The sequence below is a fragment of the Peromyscus maniculatus genome, chromosome 21, assembly GCF_049852395.1.
Source record: "Peromyscus maniculatus bairdii isolate BWxNUB_F1_BW_parent chromosome 21, HU_Pman_BW_mat_3.1, whole genome shotgun sequence".
In the NCBI taxonomy this organism is placed as follows: Eukaryota; Metazoa; Chordata; class Mammalia; order Rodentia; family Cricetidae; genus Peromyscus; species Peromyscus maniculatus.
Genome location: NC_134872.1, coordinates 29,328,680 through 29,350,030, shown reverse-complemented (window position 1 = coordinate 29,350,030; position 21,351 = coordinate 29,328,680). Strand labels below are relative to the sequence as shown.

Below are 21,351 nucleotides of genomic sequence, written 5' to 3'. Positions count from 1 at the left end.
GCTTCCTGCCATCACTTCCTGGGATTAAAGGTATGTGTCCTTCCCAAGCAAAGACATGAGATCTCAAGTGCTGGGATTAAAGGTGTGTGCCACCATGCCTGGCTCTGTTCCCAGTGTAGCCTTGAACTCACAAAGATCTAGATGGAGACAGATCTCTGCCTCCTCAATGATAGGATTAAAGGCGTGTGCTACCACTGCCTAACCTCTATGTTTAATATAGTGGCTGTTCTGTTCTCTGACCCCCAGATAAGTTTATTGGGGTGCACAATATATCAACCACACCCTCTGACTGGCTCTTGGCCACACAGAGATGCTGCTGGGATATGTTATCTAATTCCAGAAGGGATCAGGTGGACTCCAAGAATCAAGAATGACTGTGTTGGAGACATGGAATTCTTATCTTGCCAGGCTCATTAATCTAAAATGTATTCACTGTTCAGAAGAAACCCTACAGTCCATCCTTTTTTGAACATAAACCCTTAGTCCAGACTATTCCTTTGCAATCTGTTAGCTCCCCTATGATACTCCCAAAACTGAGTCATGAATCTGTCCCCCACCACGTATAGCAAAGTGCCTCTTGGTTAATCCTTATGTGTGTCCTATGTGATGACTCCCAAGGAAGTGTTTAGAACATCTGCCACCATATTCCTGAACTGCACAGGCGTGATGGCTGCTATTCTGAGGAGTCCCACAGCAAAGGGATTACTGGATACTGCAGGCACTGGCAGAATTCCACTCCGGAAGGCAAACATTTTGGAGAAATCTCTGCATTCAAGAAATCAGTGTTTGTCCAAGTTAAATTCAGAAAATCGTGAGTCATATTTAATCCTGAAGAACGGAGGCAAGAAAATTACCCACACAGGTGGCCACCTGCCCCTTTCCAATAGATACCATTAAAGCTGGATGTGGTCACCAATAGTCTCACAGGTGTGGGGTGAGGTAGCAGGGCTGTGCTTTCCTCCAGTTCAGTGCACATGTCAAGGCTCTCGCAGCCTGGGGTGCCTTGTGAACACCCCCATGCGTGTTCTCTATTCAGGCATTCTAAGAACTCTGATGCGGAGCTCAGTTCATTAAATGCACTGCATTGAATTAATAAGTACTGAGGGCCTGCTATGTTCCAGGCATTGCATTAGGGCCTGTGGTGCTGTGGAAAACACAATGAAATGTCCCCTACCCTTCTCCAAAGCTTGTATTCCAGAGGGGAGCTGGAAAGGAGATGGATGAATGGTAATCCAGTGGGTGAAGGAATGTAGATGGTCGAGGGTGGGGGAGGACATACAGCAGGGTCTTTGCTGGCTGCTAGATCTCACTAGGAGGCAGGCCACACTGTCAGAGGAAGTGATAGACTTAGGCTAGACACCTGGATGGTCCCTGCTTCCTTCCTCACATCCTCAGCGTATTTCAGCTTTTGGAGTGTTGGGGCTGTGTGCTGGAGGACACTTAACAACTCATCTGGACCACTCAGACTGTCTCAGACTTTGATCCCTGTCCTCTCTGGGCATGATCACCCCACTGGGAAGCTTTGCTCTCCTTCTGGGGGAGCCTGCCCCCTCCTCAGACCCTGTAGTCCTTCCATCCCTGACCAGAGCTAGCCATCTGAATTGCTGCATCCCCTCTACCCTTTATCTTCACTGCAGTTTCCCATGACTGTTCCTGAGAACACTGCCCTATCCGGCCATACCACCAGGATGGTCTGTGTAGACCCCAGCTTGGCAACACTGCACCTTAAGCCCCCAGACAGCATGGTGAACGCTCCAACTAAGCATGCGTATAACCGATGACTAAGGTTTCATTCTCCATTTCCCATACAGCTCCCAGGGCCTGGAAGAATGCACACCAACTTTAGGCAGAGTTCTTGGAGGAAGCCAGGCTATGTGGCTGCAGGAGAATCAGGCATTAAGTGCCCCAGGCCCCACTCTGGGACTGACACACACAGGAAGAAGGGAAGAAAACCCAGCTCCGGGAGTCCTGAGCCATGTAGGGAGGGTGTAACATAGAGCACTAGCTGACTGGAGGTTGCCTTTCCATGATGTTCCCTAAGTAAGGGGATCCTGAGCCCTCCTTGACTGGATACTGTTGTTGCAAAACAAAGAAACAAAAAACAGCTCTCAACTCAAAGGGAATAAGAGATAGTTTATTCTGGGGCCATTTTGAGTGACCCCGCCCAGGAACACCACACATTTAAGTTATTCTAAAGTCCATGTTCCAATGTGGAAGCAGTTTGATAAGTTTATAATCTTACCAAGCAAAGAAAGTCACAAATCAAGGTAAGTTTATAATGCATTCGTGAGTACATGAGAGAGGTGGTTACGGAATACGGGAGAAGGTCTTCTGTAGGCCTAGGATGCTGTCTGATGACATGCTTAGCCATGGGAAGGTGGAAGCCCCCAGTCTGCTAAGTTAATAGATTCCAAAAGGTTTTCATCTATTAGTCACAGGATGTTACTTCTGACACAGAGGTGGAGAATGAATGGCTGTTCTGGGGGATAATGCTAGCCCAAGAAAAGGGACCTGCCACACCCCAACCTCTCCACAGTGCTGCAGTTCCAGTGAGTGGGTCTCTATGGACAGCTTCTTTCTGTCAGCAGCTTCTCATGATCACCTACCATGAGACTGTGCAGAGCTCAGAAGGATGCTCAAGGCCCCCAAGTGCGGGCTCATGGCCCTCTGGTTCCTGAAGGGGGATCACTGTCCAGGTGACAACAGAGCACCCCAAACACTGCACATCAGCAGAGCCAGAAGCCTTCAGATAACCACACTTCAGTTACTGGCCAAATAGACCTATGACACTGCACACCATGAGACTTAAAATCACACATTATACACACACTATACACACACAATATATATATATGCACATCATATACATGCTATATATACTATATATACATGTTATATACACTATATATATATACTTTATACACACTATATACACATACTATATATACACACACTGTACATATACACACATTATATACACTATACATTCATACTATATATACATACACATTACATATAAACATATACACAATATATACATATACATATACTATATACACACAGTATATACATATTATAAATACATTATATATACACATACACTATATATACACAGTACTATATATGCACACATTATATACTATATCCATATATCATACACACCCTATATACATACACACTATATACACTATAAATACCGTATGTATATGTACACATGTGTATACACACACATATGCATGTACATAACATCCATGCACACATATACATACTCCACCACTGTTTGTGTGGAGGAAAGTTTAACTCGCCAAGGGTTCTAACCCAGTTGTCCCAAAGACACATGCTGTAGCTCACCTTGGATGAGGAACTGTATGTCTGCATGCCCTGTGCAGAATAATTATGGGCAGCCCCACTAAGAACATCTCCCCTGCACAGCAAAGCAGTCACCCTGACTGGGTTCCTCAGACACAGCCCATGAAGTTGCCTATTGGGTCCTGTCATGGGGAGTCCTGTTTTGTGGGTCCCTAGCCTGCGAACTTTCCATGGGAGCTGGCCTTGTGAGACACTCCTTCCAGGTTTCAGGAAAGAACACTAAGGGGTTCAGGCTTGTCTTCTTGTCTTCCTCTGACTAGATTTACAGGACTGTCTTAAAGGTCTCCACAGGACGGCCCTCCCAGAGACGCTAACATATCCTGTTTAACTGTGTGTGTTTCTGCAGAAGGAGAAGAAGAGCGGCCTATTGAAGCTGCTGGCTGGGGCATCTACCAAGAAGAAGTCCCGCTCCCCACCATCTATATCACCAACCCACGACCCCCAGTCAGCCATGGATACCTCACTGCAGGGTGCCATGGGCCCTGAAGTGTCCCCAGTGACCGTCCATGGCAGGGCAGGTTCCTGCCCCATAGAGAGTGAGATGCAGGGGGCCATTGGGTTGGAGCCACTGCACAGAAAAGCTGGTTCCTTGGATCTGAATTTCTCTTTGTCCCCTTCTCGGCAGTCAACTCTGTCCATGGCGTCCATCCGCCCTGAACCTAAGCCGCTGCCCAGAGAGAGGTAAGGAGCTGAAGGCTTTTATCTCTGTGTCCTCTCTGTAGGACTAACACTGAGTTCTGGAACCTTCTTGGGGACTGAACAAAATGGAGTTTCCCAAAGGTTGAGCTTATCAAATATCCCTCTTTACCCAGGCCCTGGGGTATATTCCTTATTCCCAACCTGCCTTGTCTCTTAGTTAGGGCTTTTATTGCTGTGAAGAGACATCATGACCATGGCAACTCTTATAAGGAAAACATTTAATTGGGGTGGCTCACTTACAGTTTCAGAGGTTCAGTCTGTTATCATGGTGGGGAGCTTGGCAGCATGCAGGCAGACATAACCAAGAGTCATACATCTTGCAGGCAACAGGAAGTTGACTGAGACACTAAACAGTATCCTGAGCATAGGAAACCTCAAAGCCCGCCCCCACAGTGACACACTTCCTCCAACAAGGCCACACCTACTCCAGCAAAGCCACACCTCCTAATAGTGACACTCCCTTGAGATTATGGGGGCCAATTGCACTCAAACTACTACACCTTCCTTCCTGGATTTGGGCTTGTAAATGGGCATTTCCCTGAAGAAACGTCCAAACCGCTGTGGCCCAGAGCCCTGGGTTCTCAACCTTTGAGACCCTCAAATGAACTATTCCAGAGTCTCCTGCGGGCCTGTGCCTCACTCACTCACTCAGAAAAGCAGTTCTTTGAACCTCAGAACACTGTGACATTTTAGTGTTATGAAGTGTTGTTCTGTGTTATTCTATGTTATCTTCAAGGTCAAACCATTCAGAATTGCCAATACTCAACCATTTTTATCCAAATTAGCAAGTTAATGTAATTCAACCTCAAGTTTTGGAAACTGAGCCACAGTGAGGTCACAGGCTGAGGGGCAATAGATTACAAGTTTTCTAAGTAGTAGGGTGTCTATCTTTGTGAATGGATCTGTGTGTTTGAGTTTACAACTAAAGACCGGAAGGCCTTGTGGGGAATGATGGGCACCACCCTGCCCAGTCTCTACTAGTTAGAGCACTGCTTAGATAATAAACACAAGAAACCACATCCTGAGAGCAACAATGGCGGTTCTGTTCATCCCTCCACTGCTCAGTCACCTGTTACCTGAGCTAGAGAACATGGCTGCTGTTCTACATGCTAACCTCAGACCATTCCTCCAGGAGCCAGGCAGTGGGTAGACAGGGGGCCATCCAAACAGACAAAGGCCACATAGTAAATACCACTGATGCTGTGGACTATGTGATGTCCACGGCACTCTGCTGTGCAATAGGAAGGCTGCCACAGACTGGGTGCACAAGGCTTGGTGTTCCCGGAAGCCCCCTGCTGTGACCAAAACTAGGATTTCTTGCAGCTTTCTAATGTTAAATCTCTGGAATCGTTCTTAACCATATAGAAAAGGCAGTAACATCCATAGCTCTGCTACCACACAGCCACACACTACAGTTCTGGATGATTTTGAGCTACATCTATGGTGCTGTTAGATCCCGGGCCATGGGGAGAACAATCTCTTAAGGGCCCTGGAGGGACACCATGCACCAGTCACTGACTTCCAATGACCAATGAAGATGTACATCTGTATTGACATTTGCAGTTACAGTGACGGTGGCGAACATCTGCTGAGGGTTCTGTGAAAGGCTGGTACTCAAATCACTCACAGTTGGCATGAACTCCGGACGTTGACACCAGGTTGGCCAGGCTCTGCATGTAGCTTATACACACCTGCATTTCCTGAGTACATTATGTGCATTATCCATTGAAGCCCCTTATGAATCTTACTAATTCAGCATCCCCATTTCCTGATGAAGTAACTGATGTTCCGTAAAAGCCTAAGAAACTTGCTCATGGTTCCACAGCTGGCTAGCAGCTGGATGAGAGGTTTAACCGAGAGGGCTTTCTGACCACAGAGTCTAAGCTCGTAGGGTAATTGTTTTCACCAGGGTTCTCTAGAGGAACAGAACCAGGGGATGAATGTATATATAATCACATATATATAAATATATATGAATCAGAGTGTATTAAGTGAGCTGAGATACTAAGAGCCTATTAGTTAGCTGGTCTTTGAGGTTGGGTGCCTCAACAGTCAGAGCACTCAGTTCACAAGGCAGGTGCCTCACTAGTCCAGAAAGTTCCTGGAGAATCCCTGGTTCCTAGTCAATGATGTAACTTTGGAAACACTGGTTCTGTAGTCAGCAAGGAAATCAGCAACAATGGCAGCAACAGGGCCGGTAACTCGGCAGCAAGAAGGCCAAGCAAGCAAAGGGCGAGATGTTCTTCTTTCTCAAATACCCTTTCTATCTGGACTGCTGCCTCAAAGCGCTGCCCACGGTGGGGGTGGGCCTGCCTACATCAATCAAGATGATCAGGACAGTTCTTCAGGCGAGGCCCCCTACTCTGGTGATTCTGATATTTGGCCAGTTGACACTGAAACCAACTGTAAGAGTATTCAGAGTCCCATAAAGGGCTCCGTGGCTCCATCTGGACAGGAGTGAAGAGAGAATGGCCACGGGCTACCCTAGGGTGTCTGGAAAGCTGAAGTGAAGGAACTGAAGATGTGAGATCCAGCTCCCAAGGTCAGCACAACTCCAGCTCAGACAAGGATTCTGGGCCCGGAAGTCCATGCAAGGTGCTCACTGTGCGGCTTCTCAGACTGGGCTTCTGAGACTGGGCCTCCTGCATGTTCAGAGGCCTCTGAGTATTGGACTTAGAAAGATTAGGCTCCACCCCAGCCTTCCTAGGCTTCCCCATGCAGGACTCTTTCTGAAGGAAACCCTTTCAAGATGTAAAAAGTTCTGACAGCCTGGACCTGTGCTGGGCCTCCGTGGAGTCTTCAAATTCCCTGATCTTCTCAGCCTGGACGACCATAGTAATTACACAAAATGAACTCTTACCTCTAAGGGAATAAGAGATGGTTTGTCATGGAGCCAAAGTTGAGTGACCATGGCCCGGGAAGACAGATTTAGGTCTTCCAAAATACTGTGTTCCTATGTGGAAACAGCTCCATGAGGTTTTTACAATAACAGAAAAGAGAAAGTCATAAGTCAAGGCATTTTTAAAAATACATTGGCGGAAACATCAGAGAGGCGGTTTGCAGCCAGGCAGAGAAATCTCAGCTGCAGGCCTCAGATGCTCCCTGATAGCCTTTTTAGCCCTTTGGTTGATGAGGAATAGGGTTTTGTTAAATCAATACATCCTAAAGATTTTTATCTGTTTATTGGAACAGGTCTGACACAGAGGTGGCCAAGGGGAGGCACTTTAGTGGGGCTGAAGATAGCCCAAGAGGAACTAATTAGGCTCTGGGCCTACACATTCCAAAGACACCATCACTGAAGTTTTAGTCAGTCAGCCTTTGAGCACACAGCTCACGTTTCCCCGGGAATTCTTATTTATAATAGAACAGAGAGGTCAATACTGCTGCCCCTCCTACCGTGGCCCACTAGCTAGCTTGTGGGAGTGAGGGTAAAATATTCTTTGAGCTGTCCCCAGCCTATCGCCCACAGCCACACAGACGGCTCCTGAAGGAGACCACCCTCATCCTATCTGCTGGCTACAACTGTCACCTGCCCCGAGGCTTGGGGTACCGGGTCAGACAGCTGCCATACAAAGCTACCCAGATACCAGAGGGGCCAGCGGCACAAGGTGGAGGGCGGGGCGTCCTGTCGAGGACTGAGAGGTGGATAAGCATCAGTATCTGAGAAGGCGGCCGGTCCTCAGAGAACCACTACTCCAGCCTCCTGCAAATCATAACCACCAACACACTGCACTTCACAGCCGGGAAGTCTAGTGTGAATAGAACCCCAGTTCACACCCAGGTGTCTAGGCATCGCCGAGGGAACAGGGAAGGGCGAGTTGCGGGTTCAGGAGAGCCCGAAGTGTGAACATTCACAGAAAGCAGAAAGGGGTGTTAGCCCCTGAGAAGGCATCTAGGCTGGTGTCTGGAATGAAGTGGGGGCCTGCCTCATTGGAAGGTCAGAAGGGCGCGATCCGGCTGCTGCTGGAGGATCGTAGTCCTTAGAAGGTTTGGGGAAGGCGTGTTAAGGGATGCTAGGACCAGCTGGGGACTCAGCCCTGTGAGGCTAAAAATCTGTATAGCACAGTAGGGCTTAGGACGAGGACGGCTCAGAGAAGTTGGCTGGGCTTTGTGGAGGAGTGCTGTTAGGACCACAGCCGAGTGTCGGTCAGGGCAAGCGCCATGCTGACCGCAGGGCTCTGGGTTCTCAGAAAGGTGAGGGCCCAGGGGTCCAACTCTGCTCTCATATTTAGGGAGAGCCTAAATTTCACAGCCTAGAGCACCCTCAGCGCTTCACCCAGGTAGAGCTGTGGCCAGCAGCATGCTCTTGAGGCAGCTGGCCGGCAGAAGCATTGAAGGCACCTTCTCTGGTTTCATTTTGTCATGGTGATCGGAAAACAGGACCTTGAGACCTTGGGTGTTACAGGTTGCCCAGGTCTTGTGGAAAAGAGGTGAGGAGAAACTGGTGCCTTTCTGGCACCAATCATGTGATTTCAGCCAGTTCAGCCTGAGGCTGTACACCTTACTATTTAAAAACGATGAGCACTCCACCAAAACAAACTTCAAAGCACCCCCAGACCAAATGGGGCCCCAGTCACCTCCACCTGAGAGGTAGTAGTCCAGGAGAGGAGCCGTGAGTTTTAGATGGAGAACCTGGCACATGGACAGGTCACGACACAAAGGTCCCAAAGCCAAGTGCCCAGCCTATGTCCCGGGCCTGGAGCAGTCCCTGTTCCCCAGAGGCCACGGCTGACCAGGTACAGCCATGAGTTCACTAGGGCAGACCCCCAGATAGGAGACCAGCACAGGTAGGAGGGACGATGAGAAATGGAGGGTTATCTAGAGGTCTGCTAACTAAAAAATAAGACAGCTGTGCCTTAGATCTGTGTCTAAGAGGACACCCAGGGAACTTCCTTTTTTAAAAGGAAGCCTCTTATATAGAATTAATGTAGGCCATTTATCTTTGTACACATTGAATGATACATTTTGATACTTACCCCCCATTGAACTGTTTTGTCTCCTCTCATTCTCTCGCTGACCCCCTTTCTCATCCCAGCCAGTTCCTCCTCTCTCATATTCTTTGTGTCTTTGTGGTTATCCAGTCAGTTTTACTAGGGTTGCTTGTTGAGAGGTTATCTGAAGGATCACTGGCACATTACTGGAAACTACACCATTAAGAAGACATCTCTCCATCTCCCAGCAACCATTAACTGCCTATAAATCGTTAGCGATAGATGGGTCCTTGTGAGTGCCCCCTGCATCACAGGATGTTGATGGACCCAATCTTACAGGTTTTAGGCAGGTGTCTTAGCTGCTGCAAGCTCCAGAGGGCCACAGTTCAATTCTGCTGATTCCCAGTCGGTCGCACACACAAAAGACATGAAGGGGACTTGGAAAGAGGAAGAATATCAGTGGGAGAAAGTGGGGAAAAAGGGGATTATAGAGAGAGGACAAAAACGCATTATATGTGTGCATGAAGGTGTCAAAGGATAGAAACGGTATTTTTAAAGAGCGTGCAGAAGACAGCATTCCACAGCACTCTGACCCACCCTCCAGCTCTTACCTTCCTCTTTTCACTTCTGTGATATTTCCTGAGCTTTGGAGGAGGAGATAGACAGATAACTCACTTATGGCTAAGCATTCAACAATTATGTTTTCTGAGCATTGTGACCAAGTACAAGTCTCTGCAATTACCACTGCCCACTGGGGGAAACGTCTCTTTGACCAAAGCTGACAATAGCATTACTTTTTGGGGATAAGCATAATACTATAATTGTTTAGAAGGCAGTTTGATGAATATGTCCTGTCAGTCTTACAAAGCGGTAACTGTAGCTTCCTCACTAGGGCCTGTGACTTCTCCAGCCATGACTGTTGGCCAGGCTTACAGTATAAGATATGAATCCCTTCCTCAACAGGCCTCAGCTCCAAGCAGGAAGTGCCCCATTGTTGACTTGCCCCTACTGAACCAGTTGACACATTTTGCTCGGCCAGTTGGTAGTGAGGCATGCCAGGTCCATAGCCGAGTAAGACTGTTGATCACAATTCTCCTTGTGGTACCCTGCATAGTACAGTGCCTCGCAATGCTGTGAGTGCTAGCCAATAGAGAAGAAGCTTCCACATCAGTTTCAACTTGGGTTTTCTATGTCCCACAGCTAGAGCATGGGATTATCTTTTCTGGTGGCATCCAACTACAATGGCAATTGCCTGTGTTGTTTTAGATGTCCAGATGGCTCCCTGACCAACAGCTCTGAGGGAGATTAGATAACAAATTAAAGAGCTTTGGGGAAACGTAAAAAAGATAATAATTTTACAAAATGTGTAAAGTAACCCCACACTGTAAGAACTTAGACAGAGGGAACAGAGGGCTCAAAGTGGGCAGGTAGAGTCTAGGGCACAAGAGGGACAACCTACCCCCCAGCTCACATGCTGTTCCTCTGCCCTCCTAGGTACCGTGTGGTGGTCTCCTACCCACCCCAGAGTGAAGCAGAGATCGAACTAAAGGAAGGTGACATTGTCTTCGTGCACAAGAAGCATGAAGATGGCTGGTTCAAGGGGACTCTGCAGCGGAATGGCCGCACCGGCCTCTTCCCGGGCAGCTTTGTGGAGAGCTTCTGAAGGCCGTTGCTCATGTCCGGCTCTGCCATCCAGGAGAGGGACCCAAGAAAACACTATGTGAGCAGAGGAAGCCTTATCACCTAGGTCCCTGGGCCTTTCTAAAACACCTGCCAGGAACCACTGGACTGGGGTGATGACTCAGTTGTGAAGGCCATGCTCTCGCGTGAGGTCCTAACTGAAAGCACACATGGATGTCGTCTTGGTTGTGAAGGCCATACCTTCATATAAAGTCCTTATTGAAAGCACACATGCGTGTCCTTCAAGACCATGCCATGAATTTCAGTGAGCGGTACAATGGAAAACGTTGCCCATGTGGACAAATGCACTCTATGCCAGCCAGCAGCTAAAGCAGTATCAGCTGTCTGTGCAAGGCTGGGAGCGTGGGAGGGTCCAAGGTGGGGCCGTGTGTGAGCGAGCGAGGGCTGACAGCAATGTAACTTCCCTGGCTCCCCTGGGTATCATTCCTCTATATACCTCTGTCACCTGCCATCGAGCCCCACATCCAGGGCATTCATGGTTCAGGAGCCTCGTGTAAGGGCTCCGAGTCTCCCAAGGTGCCCAGTGGGGTTCTGTTGGGCACCGCAGAATTCTTACGGCTTCGTCTCCTACCGGGATAAGAAGGAACACCTTCTGGTTTCATGACCACTCTTACGGCACCTTTTTAATGTACAACTCCTAAACTTTATATATTTCTAATAGGTCAGACGCTGCATATTTTTCATACATCTGGTGCTGATTTTTTGTAAAACTAGAAATCACTTGGGTAAGCTTCAAGGAAAAACATGTGGTAACATCAAAGGAAAGTTTTATATATTTCCCATCTGAAGTTTGGAGCATATTGAGGAATTCCTATCTGTGATATCAAAACATTGGCTGGTGCTCAGTGAGGTGACAGAGTCTGCCGAGATGGTCATGTGGAGTTGGAGAGTCTTTCCCGGCTATTGGAAACAGCCTAAACCACATGCTCCATCTAGATAGGAGTGATTTTTTTTTAATTGGAAACATTTTTGAGGAATTTATACTGCCTTTTTGTGTGGCAAGAAAACACACACACACACACACACACACACACACACACACACACACACACACACACACACACACACTGACCCCTAAAACTTCCTTTGGCTGCTTTCAAGAGAATGACTAAAAGGAGCATTCTTACAGCATGTCTTGCTGCCAAAATGCAGCTTTCACAGCAGCTCAGATCGCTACCTTGCGAAGGTTTTTTTCTCCATTTCAAAACCAAGTCACTTCCCCTATCAGGCCAGGCAAAATTCCGTCTGCTAGAGACCAAAGCTAATGCTAAGAGGAATCTGATGCCTGACTCCAGGCTTACAGGGCCTGGAGCCACTGGAAAAAGCAGCAGGGCGGTTCCTTCGGCCCTCAGGCCTTCCTGTCAAGTTCCCTGGAGCAACAGCTTGCTTCCCAAGAGGTCGGCCTGGATGGCTATCAAGAGGAGTGAGCGTCACACTTTAGAAACACAGTATTTTTTTTTTTCATCTCAAAGTAGCAATTTGTGAGCCTCTGTACATTTTTACAAAATCACCCAGACCTGTGTCAAGCCTTTGGTAGCAGAGGCTATCACTAGTTTTCGTAAGAAAATAAGGACCACTTTCTCAATGTTCCTATTGGAGGATGTGACTTAACTAGTTGTGACTGCCAGGTGACTGCCATGTAGAAGCAGTGATGCCTAGGGAAAGTCTCTTCCTCCGTGATAATAGACTAACTAGACAGAAGAAAACTGTTCTGAGCCAAAGAGAAACTCTAGCTTAGGCACAGAGACCCCTGTATGCAGGGTGAGTGACATCCACAAGGAGTCTAGTCACTGTCACTGCTGAATTACTTGCCCACCCATGCACAAAAGATCTGTGTATGGTTAAATCCATGATATCACCAAGGAGGTACACAGATCTACATCCTGGGGAAGATGTGTTTTCAGTGGAACAAGAACTCACTCCAGTTTCCAGACAATAAAAGTCCCTTTTTCTCTCCTCAACAAGATTGACCTGAAGTCAACAGAATAAGACAACTTTGACCTGTCCTCTTTTCTCCTGAGGGCTGCTTCATGAGGTCAGGAGGTAGCAGCTTGATAGAAAGCTAAGTAAAGTATCAAGTTGTCTTTGGAAAACATCAGTTGGACCCTCTCCTAACAAAGTCATGGGTTTATACATGACCTACCTTAGGAAGGGAAACAGGGCCCTAGGCCTCATTCCCAGATGAGGCTTTTTAAAATACACAATGAGCCCCATGGTTTGAGTATTTTGAATACTCTCAAGCCCTTTAACTTTCAAAATCATGTGTTCAGTCAAGAAAAGAAAAGAGGTACCTTTCCTAAGGTCATCTTCCCTTGAGGACACATGTCTTGGCTACCAAAATGAAGCCAGCGTCTAATCTAGAACCTTCACATTCCATCCTGGCCAGAAGCATGTACTTCTAACTCACACAGTAAGTAGTATTTGGTGGCCAGGTGATTTTCCTTGAATAGTTCCCAGCCCTTCAGATTGAGGGTCACCAAGGAGACAGGACAGTCTAGCCCCATGAGGATTGACGGAAGGAACAAGAGAGATGGACAAGATGGTCCGTAGTGGGGTGTGAATACAAGGCTGGGCACTGTAAAACCATTCCAGTAGACTTGGAAGCCCTTGTACTTTGTACAATGCACACACAAATACACACGTGCAACCACGTGTCCCCAACCCCACATGTTTCTATTATACACCAATGTCAGTATGTAATTTTGGATGAATTGACAGTAGTGGCAAATTATGATGCCTGTGTTTCTGAGTCTTTCAATAAAAATGACCATGGAGAGGCTGTGTGTCTCAATAGTGGGAACAATGCAGTTGGGGCAGAAGATGTGAGTCTGAGAGGGGGCAGAATCAAGAGAGCTGTCTTAGGGTTCTATTGCTGTGAAGAGCCAATGACCAAGGCAGCTTATAAAAGAAAGCATTTAATTGGGGCCTTGCTTACAGTTTCAGAGTAATCTATGATCATCATAGTGGAAAGCATGGCAACAGGCAGGCACGAAGGCATGGTAATGGAGCAGAAGATGAGAGCTCACATCTGATCTGCCAGTTGCAAGAAGAGAAAGATGGAGACTGAACCTGGTGTGGCTTTTGAAACCTCAAAACCCACCCCCAATGATAAACCTTCTCCAACAAGGCCACACCTACTAATCCTTCCTAAACAGTTCTCCAACTAGAAACCAAGCATTCAAACATACAAGCCAATGGGGAGCATTCTCATCCAAGCCACCACAAAGGCATTGCCTACATGCCCAAGACTCGTGCTTGTCACCTTCTGTTCCTTGGGGGACACAGGCTCTGTGTATATCAGGAATGGGCACTGAGGAGCCCAAGAAGTTGTGGCCAGCAGTGAAGTTGAACATGATCTGTACCAAGCACATGTTGGATGTTGACTAGTTGGACAAGAAGCAGCAGCTATAGATGCTATCGTGGCAAGGAGTCAGTGGTGTCTTTAGTTCCCTTCCAGGAGTACACTTAGACTTACATACATATATGTATATGTATGTATGTATGTATATGCATATATATACACATTCCAAAATATATAAATATAGCCTTTCAGTCCATATAGTGTTACTTTATGAGTGTTTGCAGGGATGACCATTTGGTACTGGATAACCAGTTGGTGTGCTCATCTCTGAAGGAGACTATTTCTCCCTCTCTCAGCATCGGACACAGGGCCCAGAGGCCCCTGAGCTAGAACTGTTTTTGAAAGCCACCTCCTCAAGGACTAGCTTTCATAGTACCAGAAGGTGACAAGGGAGCTTCAAAGGAGGGAAGTCACCAATCGTCTCCACAGCTCTGATGCCTATGAGCCACAGCCATGGCCAGTGTGGCACCATGACCCTAAGGGCATAGTAGTGGCACACACACCTTGGTGATAACCAACAGCTCTCTAACTGGACCTAAGACCCACTCAAGAGGGGAACTATGCCTGGTGCTGGAAACCTAGCCAACTGCCCAGGACTAGTGAAGTCAAGGATCTTGGAGGGGAACCTACAACTGGCACTTTAGTAAACCAGCATAACCTCTAACTACCTTCTAAATAGTTATCCTTACACCGGCAGATAAGTGTTCTGTTGTCCTCGCCTCTCAGCAAGGAGACTTCTCTGTCAACAAACCACTTCAGCTAACTTTCTTAGACAGCCCAGGGATGGGCACCATCCACAGGGGTCTAGGCCCTCTTACCTCAATCACCAACTAAAAATGCCTCACAGACATGCTCATAAGCCAGTCTGATGAAGGCAATCTCCTAATTGAGACTCCTTCGGTTAACTCTAGGTTATGTGAAGTTGACAGCTAAACTAGAAGAGATGCAGACATGCATACAACCCATGGCAAGGGGACATTCTGTCTTTCCATAAAAATTAAATGAATCCGTACAGGAGTAAATAATACAGCATGGGTAGCATCTGGACAGGAGAGTGCAGGGAAGAAACATGCTGCATCTGCAGGAAAGATGCCCTTACCTTCGTGTGCTGGATAAGCAACTAATAGAAGAGATTAATAACTGCCACAGACTGCTATGACTCAAACTACAGTCCCCTTTTCCAACATCAGGGGGATTCTTGCATCTCCAAATTCCACAGTCTCTAAGTAAGTATAGCCATACATTATGTAATGATGTATTAGCCAAGGAAAGGGTACTTAGAAGACAGTGGCCCAGCATATATGGCCCAGGTTATAATGGAGCCAAGGAATTCTTGTCACCTAGTGACAACAAAGCCTTTATAATGCCTTAATACAACGTATTCCTCATGTGTAGGTGGTAATGCTAATATAAATATACTTACTACACTGCCAATCTATTACATACTACTATGTACAGAATAGCACACTTGCTAATACAGTTATCAGCTGTGTATTTACTGTATTTCTTACTGGAAAGCATACCCTACTTACAAGTTTACTAAGACATCACATAGCATATGCTGATAGCAGTTCATACGTGTTTACCTTTTATGAGTACACCAAGAGGCCAGATTGAGTAATTGACTTCTGCTGTCTAGATCTGTGGTGCTAACACACGAAAATAATCACTTAACATAGCCTGCCATCTGAGAGTGTGTCTCATCATTAAAGAGATGTGATCATAATAAACTGAGTACTAGTGTGGGAAGTAGAGGCCCAGAAGAAATATAGACTGTGTATGTAATCTGGAAGGAAAAAAAAAACTGCCTGGCAAGTTACCAAAGCTGTTTGTAAGACAGAGGTGAAAGGCAAACCTCTAGGGACCAATGCCATTTCATACTCAAATCACATGCTCAAACCCTCAGATTCTGGGTTTATACTCACTGAACCAACTAACATAATAATTTAACACAGGGAGAATGGTGCTGGTCGGGGCCCTTGAACCAGCAGAAGAGACATTTTTCATCAGGGAGGCTTCCTCCAGCAACTGATGGGAGCGGATGCAGAGAGAGATCCACATCCAAACATTAGGCAGAGCTCAGGGATGCCCTCAGAAGAGGGGGAGGAAGGATTCTAGGAGCCAGAGGGATCGAGGATGCCAGAACACAGCTCATAGTGGCTGACAGAGACTGACGCGGCAATCACGGACCCTGAATGGGTCTGCGCTAGGTTCTCTGCATATAAGCTGTGGTTGTTTGGCTTGGAGCTTTTGTGAGAGTCCTTCACAGTGGGAGTTGGGGTATCTCTGACTCTTTCACCTGTTCATGGGACCCTTTTCCTCCTACTGGGTTGCCTCGCCCACCCTTGAGGGTTTGTGCCTAGTCGTATTGTATCTTGTTATGCCATGTTCGGTCGATATCACTGGGAAGCCTGTTCTCTTCTGAGGGAAGACAGACGAGCAGTGAACCTGGAGCAGGGAAGGGGAGGTGAAGGGGATGGAGGGGGGGGGCTGTGGTTGGGATGTATTATATGAGAGAAAAAAAATAAAGAAAATGAAAAAGAGTTTTTTTCATTATCCATCAGTAAATGAAGCTATCCATGAAGCTCTAAGTCCCCATACATTTTGTGAGGGGAAGCCAGGATTCCTGCCTCTGACTGACACCGATATGATGTACCTGCCCTTCGTTTCATCTTTAAAACAAAAGGCCACAAGAAGCACTACAGAGTGAAGCAATGAACCATGAGAGCCACTGTCCTCGGCAAAGCTACAAAGACATGGTACAGGCAGTCAGTGTTGTGAATACCTAAGGTGTCATCAAGAGGGTTTCTGAGGAAGGGGGCCAACAGGCCAGAAGCATCCACATTATGCACACTAAAGGCCTGGGCGTGCAGACCCTATGAGCTTTCTCAGTGGATAAAGGGAGACTTACCAAATGGTCCCTGTCACGATGGTGGCTGAGCCAGTGGTTTTCCAATTTTACTATCATGAAAAAGCAACACATTCAGTAGAAATCATACTTCAGGTTTTTAATCCAGGTCTTTTTTGGAGGGAGTAGCACACAGTCTCATCCTCTCCTTTGCAGTTAGGCAGTCGCAGAAAGCTGCAGCTCCATCAACCCTGCAATACAAGGGAGACAACCAATGCTCTGCAATGTGCTGTGCAGCTTACCCGGAATGGATACTTGAGTGATAAGACTAGTAGCTGTGGTGGACGGGGACCTATCGTGAAACAAGGAACCTCTACATCCAAATTTTTTTCTTTACCTGGCATTTACATAGATTATCCTATTTAATCCGTGTGTCCCTGTGTGTGTGTGTGTGTGTGTGTGTGTGTGTGTGTGTGTGTAGGCATGCATGAGCCATGGTACACATGGGGGGGCGGGGTCAGAAGACAACCTCAGCTGTCAGTCCTTGCTTTCCAACTTGTTTGAGACAGGATCTCTTGTTATTCACCACGGCATATGCCAGGCTAGCAGGCCTGTGAGCTTCTGAGGAGTCTCAGCACAGAAGCCCTGGGGTTGCAGTTGTGTGTTGTGTATTGCAGTTTCATGTGGCTCTGGGGATCTGAACAAAGTCCTTGTACTTGCACAACAAGATCCATCTCATCAGTTCTGACCTGTGGTTTTTATATCTCCATTTCACACAGGAAAAGGTACATACAAGTGAAAGGGAAACAGTCTTGACCATGAGTATACAAGAAAGAACAAACTTCATGAGAAAATAAATGAAAAGAGAACCAGAAGGGAAATAACTACATCTGGTTCAGTAAACCAGCTAGCATCTAGTACACTTGAAGCAAAGGGAAAGAACAAACAATAACAATCAACCAGAAATCAATTAATCAAAAATCAGCAGATCCTCCTCCGCAATAGCACTAAATGTAAATAGTCTTTATTCTAACTAAAAGATGCAGACTAGTGGGTAAAACACTTGCTACAGAAGTCTGGAAACCTGAATTTGACCCCTAGAACCCAGGTAAAAGTGAAAGGAGAAAACTCCAGAGTTTCCTGTGACCTCATGCATATGCACACATGCATGCACACACACAAACACCACACACACACACACACACATCATGCATACACACACAGTAAAATAAGAAAATGTATATTAGCTTATTGGATTAAAAAAACAAACCTCAAATATTTGTTATGCATAAGCAACACATCTCACTGGCAAAGACATAAACTAAGAGTCAAAGAATACAGGTCAGTAAGCCAAGCAAAACAAAACAGGAATAGCTATCCATGATAAAGTATACTTCAAACCAAAATTATCCAGAGGTGATAACAAAGGCTACTACTTATTACCATGGTTAAAAATCCACTAAAATAATCGAATTCTAAATATATACATTATATGCACCAATTACTGAAGCATTCAATTTCATGAAACAAACAGTATTGAAAATAAAGAAAAATATAGTCACAGATATCTTAGTAGTGGATGAGTTCAATACCATATACTTATCAGTAGATAAACCATCCAGTCAATAAATCAAAGAATCTTCAGAGTTCAAATTCACCACACATCAAATGGACTTGACAGAATATTCCACCAACATCTATGAATACATGGCCTTCTCAGCAACCAATGGAACTGCCTCTAAAATTTCTCTAAAGTTTAAGCCACAAAGCAAGTCTTAGCAAATACTATCTAAATAAATGAATAGTAAACTTCTTGTACTTATCACAGTGGAATAAAGATAGGAATTATAGAAACTACACAAATGCATGGAGATTGACAAGTGCACTCTGAATGATCAGTGACCATTAAAGAAATCCAGGAGCATTATTGAAAATTGTCTAGAATCAAATAAAATAAAAGCACAACTGTCTTAGTTAGGATTTCTAATGCTGTGACTAAACACCATGACCAAAAAGTAAGGTGGAGAGGAAAGGATTATTTCTTTTCTTTTCCTGCCCCCCCCCCAGCCGAGGACCGAACCCAGGGCCTTGCGCTTGCTAGGCAAGTGCTCTACCACTGAGCTAAATCCCCAACCCCAAGGAAAGGGTTATTTGGCTTACACTTCCAGATCATAGTCCATCATTGGAGGAAGTCAGGACAGGAACTCAAGTGGGGCAGGAACCTGGAGGCAGGAGCTGATGCAGAGGCCATGGAGGCGTGCTGCTGACTGGCTGGCTTCCTCTCACTTGCTCTGCCTGCTTTCTTATAGAACTCAGGACCGCCAACCCAGGGATGGCAACACCCACCATGAGCTGGGTCCTCCTGCGCTGACCACTAATTGAGAAGATGCCTTACAGCTGTATCTCATGGAAGCATTTCCTCAACGGAGGCTCCTTCCTCTCCAAAGACCCCAGCTTGTGTCAAGTTGACACACAAAGCCAGCCAGTACAACTGACTCCTTGTCAGCTTGACACCCAAATACATCACTATTAAGCCACAACCCTTCCTTATTCATCCAAGATCTCACATTAAAATCATAAATTTTAAAAGTCCTAGTCTTTACTAATTCAAACCCATTAAAATTTCTATCTCTTTAAAATATCCATTCTCTTTTAAAAGTTCAAGTCTTTCATCTGTGAACTCCTTTAAAAATAAAAAAATTAAATTAAATACCTTCTTCAAGAGGGAAGAACCAGGGCACCATCATAATCTGAACCAAGCAAAGCCAAGAGTATAAAAAAAACTCAATGTCCAATTATCTGGAACTCACGATTTTCTGGACTCCAAAGGATTAGGTCACTTGTCCAGCTCTGCCCTCTGCGATACACACAGCTTGTCTTCCAGGCTCTGGCTGGCTCCACTGCTGCTACTGATGGTGGTCTTCCCATGGTACCGGCATCTCCAAAATGCTGGGGTTCCTTGCTGCAGCTGGGCTGCACTTTCATCAATAGCTTCTCATAGGCTCTCGTCATGGTGCCAAGCCTCAACTTCTCTGCATAACCCCCTCAATCCTGGGCCTTCAACTGCTCCTGAGACCGCACCTCCATCAATGGCCTCTCCTGGCCTCTCCCAACAGTGCCAAGTCTCAGCATGACCCCTTCATGCCTTCAAAATCAGTAATGTGGTGCTTACACATTTCCAAGTCCTGCTGCCAGCACGAAGTACAAGCATGGCTGCCTCTGCAACACAGCTTCTCTATGCTCTCAGAAAATATGTCCCAGAAGGTTTCATGATGTTGGTCTCTTCTTAATCACCACGAATTTCTTAGCTCCAGCTAACCAGTGTCAGCTGTCCCAGTAACATAAAGGTCTCACTTCAGTAGTTCTGGTATTTTGTTAATCACAGCTGATTCTTCAGCCCCAGCTAACCAGAACCACGGAATCTTAATTCAAAATAACAAATGGCCCTGACAGAATCTTTCAACTTCCCTCTGAAACTTCACAAGCCAGGCCTCCATCTTCTGCACTGCTCTCAATATTCTAATCATCCAAGATCCCACGAACATCCCACAGAGCTCTTAACAGTCAATGGCTCCTCTAGCCCAAAGTTCCAAAGTCTTTCCATAATCCTCAAAACATGGTCAGATCTGTCACAGCAATACCCCCTATGCAGGTAACATTATCTGTCTTAGTTAGGGTTCCTATTGATGTGATGAAAAACCATAACCAAAAAAACAAGTTGGGGAAGAAAGGTTTATTCAGCTTACACTTCCAGATCATAGTCCATCACTGGAGGAATTCAAAATTAAAAAATCAATCAGGACTTGAACCTGGAGGTAGGAGTTGATGTAGAGGCCATGGAGGGGTGCTGCTTACTGGCTTGCTTCCGCCGGCTTGCTCAGCCTGCTTTCTTAGAGAATCCAGGACCACCAGTCCAGACATGGCACCACCCACAAAGGGCTGGGCCCTCCTGCATTGATCACTAATTGAGAAAATGCCTTACAGCTGGATGACAAGGAGGCATTTCCTCAGCTGAGGCTCCTTCCTCTCTGATGACTCTAGTGTGTGTCAAGTTGACATACAAAACCAGCCAGTACACATAACTTAACAGAAACTGTGGGACACAGCAAAGGCAGTTCTCAGAGAAAAGGTTACAACTATATGTATTAAAAACTCAGAAATTTCAAATTAATAACTTAATGATGATCTCAAACTCTTCAAAAAATGTAAATGATCTAAAGTGAAAATCAATAGACAGAAATAAGGATCACATCACATATTAGTGAAATAAAGACTAAAAGAACAGAATAATCAATGAAGCAATCGGCTCTTTCAAAATGAAAAAAAAAACTCTTAGCCAAATTTATCAAACAACAAAGAGAGAAGGCCTAAATTAATAAAATTGGAATTGAAAAGGAGACATTACAACAAATGTCATTGAAATCCATAGACACATTTAGAGA

At 45.9% G+C, this 21,351-nt stretch overlaps 2 protein-coding genes across 8 annotated transcripts in view; one reads left to right on the top strand and one right to left on the bottom strand.

Annotated features, from left to right (window-relative positions):
* The window catches only part of Sh3rf3 (SH3 domain containing ring finger 3), a 303,375-nt gene extending 289,902 nt beyond the window's left edge, over window positions 1–13,473 (top strand). The window contains exons 9-10 of the mRNA XM_042265670.2: window positions 3,716–4,050; window positions 10,494–13,473. Coding sequence (XP_042121604.1) covers window positions 3,716–4,050; window positions 10,494–10,662 — 504 coding nt within the window. The 3' untranslated portion in view covers window positions 10,663–13,473. The remainder of the gene's footprint in view (window positions 1–3,715; window positions 4,051–10,493) is intronic.
* A 3,575-nt stretch (window positions 13,474–17,048) lies between these two features.
* Septin10 (septin 10) overlaps window positions 17,049–21,351 on the bottom strand; it is an 86,409-nt gene continuing 82,106 nt past the window's right edge. For all 7 annotated transcript variants that reach the window (XM_076557219.1, XM_076557217.1, XM_076557215.1 and 4 more), the window contains one exon: window positions 17,049–17,160. In XM_076557219.1, coding sequence (XP_076413334.1) covers window positions 17,070–17,160 — 91 coding nt within the window. In that variant the 3' untranslated portion in view covers window positions 17,049–17,069. The remainder of the gene's footprint in view (window positions 17,161–21,351) is intronic.